The following is a 13,191-nucleotide window of genomic DNA, read 5'->3' as shown; positions in this document are numbered from 1 at the left end:
TACATGTAGAAATCTAGATTTTAGAATTTAATTGTGAATTGTTTACGAATTTTGTGAAGAAATGTGAAAATTAGATTGGAAATTATCAATAAATGTGAAAATTAAAGGGAAAATTATCAATAAATGTGAAAATTAGAAGGAAAATTATCAATAATTTTGTGATATTTGTGAAGAATTAGTGTGTAAATTATCAATAATTTTGTCAAATTAGAGAAAAAATTATCAATAATTTCGAAAATTATTGTATTTAGAGTTTAGAATTTAATTGTGAATTATTTAGATTTTGTGAAGAAAAATTAGATTTTACATATGTATGATATAAATTAGATTTTAGAATTTAATTGTGAATTATTTACGAATTTTGTGAAGACGTATTAAATAATTTTGCGTATTTAGAGGTGAAATTATCAATTAATGTGGAAATTAGAGTTACTACCTAAATGTAAAAATTAGTAACAATCAATATTTATTTGGCTTTTCGTGTAATATTGATATTGAATTTTTCACTCTTCAGAGGTAACGATGAATGATCGAATTGTAATTCTCTGTTCTTATGATGGGAAGATTAATTACCTCGAGAATAATATGCCCGTTTATGAAGGAGGCACGACGAGACCGTTGTTCATAACAAAATCGTGTACTTTCGATGATTTGGTTAATGAATTACACAAACTTACATTAACTAACTCACGTGAGTATCACCTCAGTGTGGTTTGCAATTATCCTGTTGTGGAGAACAGAACAAGTGACATTCAAATATCAAGTGACTACGATATGGGTCTCATTCATGTCTTACACGACGAGAAGCGTTCGGTCGAATTGTTCATTGAAAAACATCAGAGAGATTTGGGCAAATCGTTGAACTACGAAGGAATGTATTCCCGCATGTTGGAGGATCCTGAAGTTGATTCTGTAGGCTTTTTATCTCCTCAACAAGATGAATGTTGGACACAATCACAATACATGAGCGGTCCTTCGTTCGTGGGCACTTCGAATGCTTTCGATACTAACACGGGAATTCAAGAAGATAATGCAAGTGTTGAATCCGAGAATGATGAAGAGGAGGGATTACAAATTAATAGCATGACCTTGATAGATCGTGATGACGGGGAAAACCAACACATCGACGGGGCTTATGTTAATAATGAGTATGTCGGCTTAGAGGATCCGCCGCCCGATGAACTTCAAGGAGATGAATGGATTGATAACTCCGCGATGGAAAGTGTTCATATTGGCACTAATAGCGGTGTTGATACACAGGCCGAGGACTTCTCATTCATCAAGGGAGATCTTTACGAGAGTAAGGATAAATTGATCCATGCTATTCGCACGTATTCCATTGCAAAAAATGTGAAGTTCAGGCCAACCAAAAATAATACATCAAGCTATAATGTGGTTTGTTTCTATCGCAAAGATGACGATGTCGAAGATAATAGTGGACACCACGACGGCAATGCGAGGTGTCCGTGGAAGCTTAATTCACGCTCGGGTTCAAGAGTAGGTGGGCAATTCAAAATCACGGCATACAATGGACTCCACACTTGTAGCAATCCTCGATTAGAGATGAATAACAAGAATGCGTCCTCTTCTTTTATATATCGATTGATTTTACCGCATCTGAGGGAGGATCTTGATCTAAGGCCGAAAGATATCCGTCTTTTAGTGCATAAAGCCACCAACTTGGATGTATCATATCACAAGTGTTGGAATGCTAGGAGGAAGGCGATGATAAAAATATTCGGGGATTGGGATAAATCGTATGAGATCTTACCTCATTATCTTGAAGCACTCAAAAGAGAAAATCCGGGGACTGTCTACGAAGTATCTTCGGACCCCGTTGATGGCGGAGAACGGCGGTTCACCGGTGTATTTTGGGCATTTGGGCCCTGTATTGAGGGGTTTCGTCATTGCCGTCCTCTTCTTAGCATTGATGGAACTCACTTATATGGTAAATACAAAGGCGTTTTGCTTGTTGCAACCGGAGTTGACGCGGATGGCGGGTTGTTTCCTTTAGCATTCGCAGTGGTTGATGTTGAAAATACAGAGAATTGGGCTTGGCTTTTTGCATGCATTAGATATCATATCCCTAGTGTGGGGACGCGGCAGATTACATTCATATCCGATAGGATGAAAGGAATTCCAAGAGCACTCCAACGACATTTCCCGCCACCACATGCACATCGCTATTGCTTGCGACATATTAGAGACAATTTCAAGAAGAAGTATGGAAACGCTCAGGTTCAAGACTTACTTTGGCAAGTCGGTTGTGCAACAGAAAAATATGTTTATGAACAAATACGAGAGAGGATCAAGTTCACTTCACGAGCCGCACATGATTGGATCGAAACTAGTTTGGGTCCAAACAATGTTGATAAGTGGGCTTTATGTGAGGATGGCGGTCGACGGTTCTGTATGATGACTACGAACGCGTCTGAGAGCTTCAATGGCGTGCTCAAGGGAGCACGCGGCATGCCAATACAGGCACTAGTTGCTAAAACTTTTTACAGGCTTAATAAATTCTTTGTTCGACGTCGAGAACTTGGTGAAAATATGCGCTCCCAGCTAACACCGAATGTTGATGAAATGCTAGCGGCTCGGATTGTACAAGCTCGGTCCTTTCAGGTTGTACGATACAGTTTTAATGAATGGGAGGTGCTCGAGGGAATAACCCATAGAGAAAATCGCTCTTACAAAGTCAATATGTTGGTGGATCACACTTGTACGTGCACTTGCAATGTACCGCAACTACAATTGATTCCTTGTTCACATGTTGTAGCAGCTTGCTCCGACCTACAGGGTGGTGCTCGCATTTCACATTATGAATTTGTCGACGCTTGGTATTCTGCATACAACTATCAACAAACCTACAAAGAGTGTTTTCGTCCACCATACGATAGTCGACATTGGACACAAGATGGGCCACGGATATTACCTCCACTGTATAAAAGATCGGCGGGGCGCCCTCGTTCCGTGCGTATTAGAAATAGTATGGATGACGGACGTGAAGGAGCTAGGAGGAGAAATAAGTGCAGTAGATGTGATCAACCGGGTCACAACAAAAATAGGTGTCCAGTTAGTATTAGGCGTTGATTTGTATTATGTAGATAATGCAAGTGTTGAATCCGAGAATGATGATGAAGAGGAGGGATTACAAATTAATAGCATGACCGTGATAGATCGTGATGACGGGGAAATCCAACACATCGACGGGGCTTATGTTAATAATGAGTATGTCGGCTTAGAGGATCCGCCGCCCGATGAACTTCAAGGAGATGAATGGATTGATAACTCCGCGATGGAAAGTGTTCCTATTGGCACTAATAGCGGTGTTGATACACAGGCCGAGGACTTCTCATTCATCAAGGGAGATCTTTACGAGAGTAAGGAGAAATTGATCCATGCTATTCGCACGTATTCCATTGCAAAAAATGTGAAGTTCAGGCCAACCAAAAATAATACTACAAGCTATAATGTGGTTTGTTTCTATCGCAAAGATGACGATGTCGAAGATAATAGTGGACACCACGACGGCAATGCGAGGTGTCCGTGGAAGCTTAATTCACGCTCGGGTTCAAGAGTAGGTGGGCAATTCAAAATCACGGCATACAATGGACTCCACACTTGTAGCAATCCTCGATTAGAGATGAATAACAAGAATGCGTCCTCTTCTTTTATATATCGATTGATTTTACCGCATCTGAGGGAGGATCTTGATCTAAGGCCGAAAGATATCCGTCTTTTAGTGCATAAAGCCACCAACTTGGATGTATCATATCACAAGTGTTGGAATGCTAGGAGGAAGGCGATGATAAAAATATTCGGGGATTGGGATAAATCGTATGAGATCTTACCTCATTATCTTGAAGCACTCAAAAGAGAAAATCCGGGGACTGTCTACGAAGTATCTTCGGACCCCGTTGATGGCGGAGAACGGCGGTTCACCGGTGTATTTTGGGCATTTGGGCCCTGTATTGAGGGGTTTCGTCATTGCCGTCCTCTTCTTAGCATTGATGGAACTCACTTATATGGTAAATACAAAGGCGTTTTGCTTGTTGCAACCGGAGTTGACGCGGATGGCGGGTTGTTTCCTTTAGCATTCGCAGTGGTTGATGTTGAAAATACAGAGAATTGGGCTTGGTTTTTTGCATGCATTAGATATCATATCCCTAGTGTGGGGACGCGGCATATTACATTCATATCCGATAGGATGAAAGGAATTCCAAGAGCACTCCAACGACATTTCCCGCCACCCATGCACTCTGTATATATGCTCATATTTTAATCACAGGTCTATTCATTATGGATCCGGGACCGGAGAATCCCGACGTTTTGTACCTTCAGGCGAGTCATTGTTCAGACCATATTGGTTCGGGAGAGGTAATACGAATAAATTAGATATATATTTCTTCGATTAATGTAATTTTTTAATGAATATACTTAAAACTGATTCTCGTTTTATGTGCAGCCCGTACCAGAGTACACGATGATCGAGCATTCCCATAGTCATTCGGCATGGGTCATAGAGGATGAGAGGGTACTAGCTTTGATCGCTCAGGCCGGTTTTCGACCGTGTTCGACGATTCGTTATATCAGGCTTGATTGGCCGCTTATCACTGCTTTGATTGAGAGGTGGAGGCCAGAGACCAACACCTTTCACATGCATATAGGGGAGTGCACGATCACTTTACAGGACGTGGCCGTCATACTTGGGCTCCGGATTGATGGACCGGTAGTTACGGGCACCGACGATCATAGTTGGCCGGAGGTATGTGCCCGGCTACTTGGACAGGTTCCCGACTTGAGGAGTGGTGCGATGAAGCTATCGTGGCTTCGTCAGACATTTCAGGGCGACATACCAGAGGATGCCTCTGATGAGACGCTCCAGTTTCATGCTCGTGCATACATATTGCACATGATAGGGTGCGTACTATTTCCTGATGCGAGCAAGACTCTCGTACATGCACGATGGCTGCCACTGCTGGAGGATTTTGGTGTATGCGGGGCACTATCGTGGGGCAGTGCGGTGTTGGCATATTTGTATCGAGAATTGAGTAGAGTATCTCTGATGCAGAATAAAGAATTCAAGGGATGCTGTACGTTGATACAGATTTGGTCATGGGAGCGCATTCATATTGGACGACCCACTTTACTTATGCACCGTGACTTAGAGGGGCAGTATCCGTTGGCATACAGGTATAATTGTACACACACATATTTCATTCGTAACCTGAATATTTGTACTTATATATTCGCTATTCTGCATATAGGTATAACGTGCGATACGCTCAGTACAAATCAGCGACGCGTCACCGTCAGTTTTACCGAAATGAGCTTGATGGCCTCCAGCATGAACAGGTAAATATAAAACTCAAGAAGTATGAATATTATAGTTTTTCTGTATGATACTGATAAATGTTTTATTTTATTTCAGTTCAAGTGGAGACCCTATACACCGCCGGAGCTCGATATACATTCTCTTGCACCTATCTGCCGAGATAGTCCCGACTTGTGGAGAGCCAGAGTTCCATTGATCTGTTGGGAGATCGTAGAGATGCATGTACCGGACCGTGTGCTACGGCAGTTTACACTCTCTCAGCATATTCCAGATCCTGTCGAGCAGATCAATCGTCGGCGGCGCCCTACATCGCACCGGACTGACTGGGCCGTAGTCCGTGCGGACTACATAGGCAGGTGGGTTCAGAGGTGGGATTGCATACAGGATACGAGGCCCACAGCTGTTGACTATACCACGTATATGCGTTGGTATTGGGGTATCACACGTAGATGGATCACGCGTGACCCACAGCCTTTAGCTGGACACATGCCACGCCCACCGACAGATAGTTACATCCCTAGTGGGATGAACGAGAGAGATTACGTAAGTTTCTAAGCTAAATTATAATATTTTTTATTGAGTTGATACTTAATAAATTGTTTACCACGCAGGTCCGTGTTTTAGATAGCATTGATGCTGATATTGATGCGCACGTGACTGAGATTCAGGATCAGGTGGCGTTAGGTCTCCTCAGCAGGATCAAGAAGAGCATAGCGCAGGTGTTCCATAAGACTCACGTCGACGAGTTCGTAGGCCGTGAGGACAGGTCTCGCTCATTTGGACGGGCGTACACTCGACGTCGACGGCCGCGTGATGATGACGCCGGCACTTCGCATGCCGATGGAGCCAGCACTTCGCATGCCGATGACGCCGGCACTTCGCATGCCGATGACGCCGGCACTTCGCATGCCGATGGAGCCGGCACTTCGCAGCTTCATACACAGCCGGATACTCAGATAGTTGCGGCTCATCAGCAGGAACCCAGGGGGAGAGGAAGGAGGGGAGCTATATTGGGTTGTATATGAACTTATTTTGATAAATTTTGTAACTTTCCTGAATTTTCAAATACTGAACTTTTGAAGATAAATTGTTGTTCATATACATAATCGTGTGTGTTTAATTCATGGTTGAATCATGTATATATTGTTGTTTGCAAATAAATTGACATATATATGAGTTATAATTCATTGTTGAATCATGTATATATTGTTGTTTGCAAATAAATTAACATATATAGGATTTACAGGTAAATATACAAAACCTGCACAGCAGCTGTGCATGCTGGGTGACCTGCAACTTCACGGGATTTCAAGTCCCGTGAAGTTGCAGTGCCAAATTTCCAGAGACTCGATCTCTGGAAAATTGTGGACTGCAACTTCACGGGAGTTGAACTCCCGTGAAGCTGCAGTCACAATTTGCCAGAGACTCGATTCTCTGGATTTGTTGACTGCAACTCCACGGGAGTTGAACTCCCGTGGAGTTTTAAGCACAAATTAAGCTTCACGGGAGTTCAACTCCCGTGAAGTTTAATTTCTCCATAAACTTCACGGGAGTTGAACTCCCGTGATGTTTCGGAGATTTTTTTACAAAAACCGACCTGTTTTCAACGCTGGGCTGAAAACAGGTCGGTTTTTGCAATTATTATTAAAAGGGGTCGGTTTTTGCAATTAAATGTCTAAAAGGGTTGGTTTTGAAAATTTGTCCTTTAAATAGATGCAGATTGCAGTATTTATTAAAGGTTTGAATATGTGCCCCCTTCTTGGACGAAAATAACCTTGTGACAAGAATAAACTACACCAAACCCCAAAAATTATCAATAAACCCTCAATGACTTCTGGAGTCGCACAAAACCCGCCAATAAATTTAAAGAGAAGTGGATATGCGAGGTATCAATCCTCCTACCGCTCTCTACACGAAGAGCATAATTTATTAACAACGAAATTATGATTGTGTGTGATAAGTAGAAAAAGTTGATATGATTTTTAAGGAAAAAAATTTGGAGATATCGGGTATCGATCATTACACCGCTCTTTGCACAAAGAGCGCTCCGTCATTTGAGCTACATCTCAAACTTTATTTAGATGGATATTAATCATCATATCATACTCTCTTTAAAAGCACGAGTTCGGGAAAAATCTTTCAGTAGATAAAAATATCATTGGAATTCAAATATTAATCCATTAAGTAAGAGTAAATTGATAAATTGATGAATTCTTATTGGATTTACATAGTATGAAGATAAGGATACAATTTAAATCGAAATGTAAATCTAAATAAAATTATTAAATGCTATATTTATAAATGTCTACAAAATGAAGGGTGTATATGTAAAAACCAAATAAATTAATGAGATAAATAATGTATGCTCTAAAGTTCGAACCCAGGAATAGCGCAGACCTACAAACATACATAATGTGGATGAGATATTTACAAAATCCACTAAACAAATTAAAGAGACAAAAATCATTCTCAAAATTATAAAAAGAAAAATTAAGGAAAACAAAAATCATACTCCCTTTAAAAGCATGAGTTTGGCAAAAGCTTTCCATAATCAAAATTACCATGTACTATTTTAAATATTTAATTTAAATTATAATCTATCTAATAATAGTTATATCCTATCCTAATACCCCATGAACTATATATAGCTCAATAATTTAAATAAGATTAATAAAATATATAAAACAGCTCTGTGGTATCAGTTTACTACATTAGTATTATAAAAAAAAGCAAAAAGTTTTAAAAATTAGACAAAATACTCTCAAAAGTTTAAAATTACACAAAATAAAAATCTTTAAAACTTGGCAAAGAAAAGAGTAATTGTTTGATATTCTTTTATTAAGATATATAAATATAACTTATAATTTAAGGTTTACTATTCTATTTTAGAATCTAAAATAAGTCAAGTTGATGCTGGTAAAATAATAATAATAATAACAGATTAAAAATATCCAGTCAATGAATAAAAAATTTAAAAATATATGATAGATTAAAAAGTAGTGTTATTATATAAATTAAAGTAACTGCATAAAATTTTATCAATGTGTTAGAGCAGCAAAAATACATAAGTATCATTAATTAATAGAAGACTAAATCGTAAAAAAACTAATAAAAGACTATAATGTAATAGCTTAACACTAGTTGATTATAATTTATAAATATTAAAAAATAATTTTGTAGACTTAATAAAAGATGTATATGATTAATTGTTAAGTTCAAAAACTGATAATACAATATTTTCACAAAATTTCATATTTTGCAAACAATAAATATGATTTCATGAAACTAAATAAAATTGATATTGATGAAATCATATATATGCATATAAGTATGAAACAAGAAATGTATTTTCTATATATATATATAAAAGGAAACCAATAAAATGTGTGTGTATATAATTGAGCTTAAAATACCAACACACATAATATAAACCTAAACTAATTTACCCAAGCTTTGATCTTGATCTTCGATGTAGCTTAACTTGGTACACTTTGTGGATGAAGCTTGAACTTGGATCTTTAACTTGAATTGCATTACTTCACTCTACTATTCCGCCAGCCTCCATTGGATATGATCGTTGTGACGCAATTCCATCCATCCTCTAACATGTTGTTTGTCTATAAAAAATAGATAAACATAAATTCTAGACAAACAACATTAGTCATAAATTATTTGTTAAACGTCATCAAAACAAGAAGGCCAACAATAACTACCATTTATAATACAGTTGAGCAGTGGTTCTATGCTTGCAAAGGTTGCAATAAGAAAGTGGATAGTGATGTTAATAATAAGTGTCCAAATGATAAATGTTGTAGAATCGTTGATGATGTAGTACTAAGGTTAAGTGATATCCCTTCTTCATGAAATAAATATATTAAAATTAAATATTAATATTATAATCTAAATCAAATTAATAAAGAAAAATATAATGTTTTAGTTCAGACCCTCATGAAAAATGACACAGACAGCAAATGTAACATTATGACACAACAGAAATTCTTATTGGATGGACAACAGAAGAATTCATTGCAGAGAAAAAAGTGGTATCTTCTAACCTTATTTAAGTAATAAATTAAAAGCACAAAAAAATTCATATATATGGAATTAACATTTATTCTTATTGAAATAGGAAAAAATCAAAGTCCATATTGTTAGAATTTTGTGTTGAACATAAAAAATATATTCAACTTCTTTGTGAATTTAGACGAGAAGACAAAAAATGAATGAGCCCAAGGAAAGATAACATGCTCCAGCCTCATATCACAGTCGATGTAAACGATGAAGACACTACTCTAGAATTGCCCAGGAAAAAGATAAAGATGAAGAAGGATTGATCTCGACTCAATAAAAAAATAAAATGAAAGCAATAAAAGATAATGCTTTGTGAATTGTTATAGAATAGTTTAATTTTTTAGTAAACTTAGGAACCTTTAGAAGAGATTTTCATAAACTATTTATAGTGCTTTCATATGTATATGTGGATGCTTTTATCATATAAAAGTATACTAGAGTTACCATTAATATTTAGTTTATGATTTTTTTCATTAACTATTTTCTGTCATTTTAGCCAACTTTAAATCAATCATCTTGGCTCGTTGGCTTTATTATTCATCTTCCTTTTATAATGTAATTTTTTCAAGTGTTTTCACTTTCATAATATTATACTTCCTCAGGTCAAGCTCGGTTTCATGCCGATCCAAATAAAATAAAAATTTAAATTGGCTTTAGATTATATTTATCTCTTGATAATTTAACTATCAACATAAAAATTTAAACTAGGTGTAGCCTATTCAAACAAACATCATATAAATAAATAATCAAAGTGTAATCAAGGAACAAATGTTAATAACAAAATGAACCAAAAATATTTAAAATAAAGTGAGCAAAAATTATCAAAGTGTAACCGAGGAACAAATTTTAGTAAGAAAATAAATCAAAAATACCTAATCACAGTGTTTAACTACGTGCATTGCACGTGCATAAAATCTAGTTAGAGTAAATAAGTAACTTTATTTACAATTATTTTTATTTGTATGTGTTTTTAAATGGTATAATTATAATAAATTTAGTTATGTGTTGTTTGTAGAATAAGTTAATACGGTTATATGTTGATGAATATTTATTTATTATTTTTAGTTATTTTAATAATGTAATTAATAGAAAAAAGTGGATACCGCTCTCTACACAAAGAGCGCTCTACCATCTGAGCTGCATCCCCAACTTATTTTTGAAAGATGTTAATTAGAATAGATAGATAATTTATTTGTACTTAATTTTAATTTTGTGTGATTTGTTGAAGAAGTTAATACAATTTTTTAGAAAAAAAATAGAGATGCATGCATGGTATTGATCATCATACCGCTCTTTGCACAATGAGCGTTTTGCCATTTGAGGTACATTCCAAACTTTATTTAGATGGATATTAGTTAGAGTAAATAGATAACTCTATTTAAAATTATTTTTATGCTTATGTGTTTTTTTTTTGAGCTGAAAAGCAGGGTAAAAAGCCCTGCTCATTAAAGATTTTATTAATAAACATAACTACTACAATACTAGTTGAAGAACCACATAGGGTGAAGCAGGTAAGGAGCGGACCTGTGTCGTCACCTACCAAACTGGACCCATAACGGAACCTCAACTAGATAGCACAAAGATACATACTTACATACTAAATTTCAGGAAGAAAACATACTTAGAAACAAAACAACTTAGTTTTATGAGGTAGAACATCAGTAGATAACCGACAAAAGGTACATTTCCCAGTGGCTTCTGAGTTTAGAGGGCATGAGGAAGGCAATCCCCAGTGGCATCAGCGCTCTTATTTGCAAGCTCCTGGAGTCCGACACTTTTAGCCGCCCGGCGAAGTCTCCTTTCCAATCTCTCATCCGCGGCACCTGCCCAAAAGGTTGTATATCTACCTATATTAGAAGCAGTTTGTAGAGGATCAGGTTGTACATCCTTAAAAATGAGTGCATTTCTACTAAACCATATCCACCAGCAAGTACAAGGCAGCAGAATCTTCCAAATGGTTTTTGCATCCTTACTTAGAATGGTTAAGACGTATTTGACACTCTACTACAAATCATTTTTCTCGTTGTCATCGTCCAACAGTAGCTTCCACAATTTGTCAATAGTTTTAAGGGGTTTTTGCTTTTAGACCCATTTGTTTACTCCCATTTATTTTTAAACCCAAGTACTATTATTGTATCTTTTAAGCCCATCACCTTTGGTATTTACTTTAAAACCAAAACCACTTATTTTATATTAAGATGGTTTCAAAAAATAAGATCAAAATGTGAGATTGTGCGCTAAAAATACATAACTAATAGATACATGGGTTACAAAAATAATGGGGCAAACAAATGGATCTAAAAGCAAAAACCCCTAGTTTTAATCTACTGAGTTACCCACCGGCCAAACGCTAGATGAAAAGGAAAACTTCGTCTGAGGAGGAAATCCTTAATTCAAATTGAATGCATCCTTTTAACGTGTAACAATCTCCCCCATAACTGACCCACGATAACGCCACGGCTCACACAGGCTGTACCTAAACGTCTTAAACAGGTTACGCCGCAAGTGTTTGCTTCAAGTTCTAGCATTGCACGTTCCCATTCTGAACGACACACGTTACAGAAGCAGAACCACACAACCCCTCTACCTCATTTACTCTGCCTCTCTGCAAATTCTCCTATTATCCCGCTTCACTCACACGCAAGGCCACAATGGGACACTGACAAGATCAAACGCCCCTTCCGCATCTTCTTGTGCTCTATTTCTCTCTTCTATCGCTTCACTACCAAGCTCACAATGGGAACTGAAGATCAACGCCCCCTCCGCATCTTCTTCCTCCCTCTAATGAGCGCCGGCCACATGATCCCCATGGTCGACATGGCCAAGCTCTTCGCCCTCCGCCCAAACATCTCAGCCACCATAATCACCACCCCTGCCAATGAACCCCTTGTCCGCCCGTCGATCCAATCCACCGCCATTGAGCTCCTCCTTGTCCCATTCCCCCACTCCGTCACGCACCTCCTACGCGACGGCAACGAGAACCTTGCCTCTCTCACCTTCCCTGACTTCCGCGACTTCTTCATCGCCTTCTACTCCCTCCAGAAGCCCATTGAAGAGCTCCTGTACTCTCGCCGCCCAGACTGCATCGTCTCCGACTTTATGTTCACATGGACCACGGACACCGCTGCGGCACTCAACGTGCCTAGAATCGTGTTCTACGGTCATGGCACGTTTGCCAATTGCGTACATGAAAGCCTCCTGCGCTACACTCCTTACGAGAAAGTTAACGATGATTCTGAGGTGTTCGCGGTCGAAGGCCTACCTCACCGTATAGAGATGACGAGATTGGAGGTTTCTTTGGGTTTGAAATACTCAACGCAGGCGATGGTGGAGTCGGTAGAGAGGAGCTACGGCGTGGTTGTGAACAGTTTTGTCGAGCTTGAGCCGGAGTATGCAGAGCTCTATCGGAAGAATGGACGGAGGGCATACTACGTGGGCCCGCTATCGCTGTCGACCAAAGATGAAGCAGAGAAGGCAGATAGAGGGAAGAAGTTCAATCCAGAGCTTGAAGGACTCATTACGTGGTTGGATAAGGAGGAGGAGAATTCAGCTGTGTATGCTTGTTTTGGTAGCCTGAATGAATTCTCAGCTGATCAGCTGCGAGAAATTGCACTGGGGCTTGAGGCCTCGGGCCAATTATTTGTCTGGGCTGTGAGGGATATCAATAGACAGAACGAAGCAGAGTGGTTGCCTGAGGATTTTGAGGAGAGGGTGAAGGGGAAGGGAGTGGTGATAAGAGGATGGGCACCACAGATTGCGATCTTGAACCATAGAGCAGTAGGAGG

General features: G+C 38.4%; 3 protein-coding genes across 3 annotated transcripts; all 3 read left to right on the top strand.

The window, feature by feature from the left end:
• On the top strand, positions 523-3,090 carry LOC109826482. Its single transcript, XM_020393511.1, has one exon. It carries the CDS (start codon positions 523-525, stop codon positions 3,088-3,090), a length of 2,568 nt encoding a protein of 855 aa, XP_020249100.1.
• On the top strand, positions 3,164-6,421 carry LOC109826481 (serine/threonine-protein phosphatase 7 long form homolog). The gene is made up of 7 exons (XM_020393510.1): positions 3,164-4,105; positions 4,207-4,377; positions 4,466-5,193; positions 5,268-5,355; positions 5,432-5,878; positions 5,947-6,101; positions 6,418-6,421. Exons 1-7 carry the CDS (start codon positions 3,164-3,166, stop codon positions 6,419-6,421), a joined length of 2,535 nt encoding a protein of 844 aa, XP_020249099.1.
• LOC109826480 (scopoletin glucosyltransferase-like) lies at positions 12,204-13,189 on the top strand (the record flags this gene model as incomplete). Its single annotated transcript, XM_020393509.1, has 1 exon — positions 12,204-13,189. A coding segment is annotated over exon 1 (984 nt), but the record flags the coding sequence as incomplete, so codon positions are not given.

The sequence above is a fragment of the Asparagus officinalis genome, chromosome 10, assembly GCF_001876935.1.
Source record: "Asparagus officinalis chromosome 10, Aspof.V1, whole genome shotgun sequence".
Taxonomy (NCBI): Eukaryota; Viridiplantae; Streptophyta; class Magnoliopsida; order Asparagales; family Asparagaceae; genus Asparagus; species Asparagus officinalis.
The sequence above is the reverse complement of the archived record's forward strand: the minus strand, read 5'-3'. Positions and strand labels throughout refer to the sequence as shown.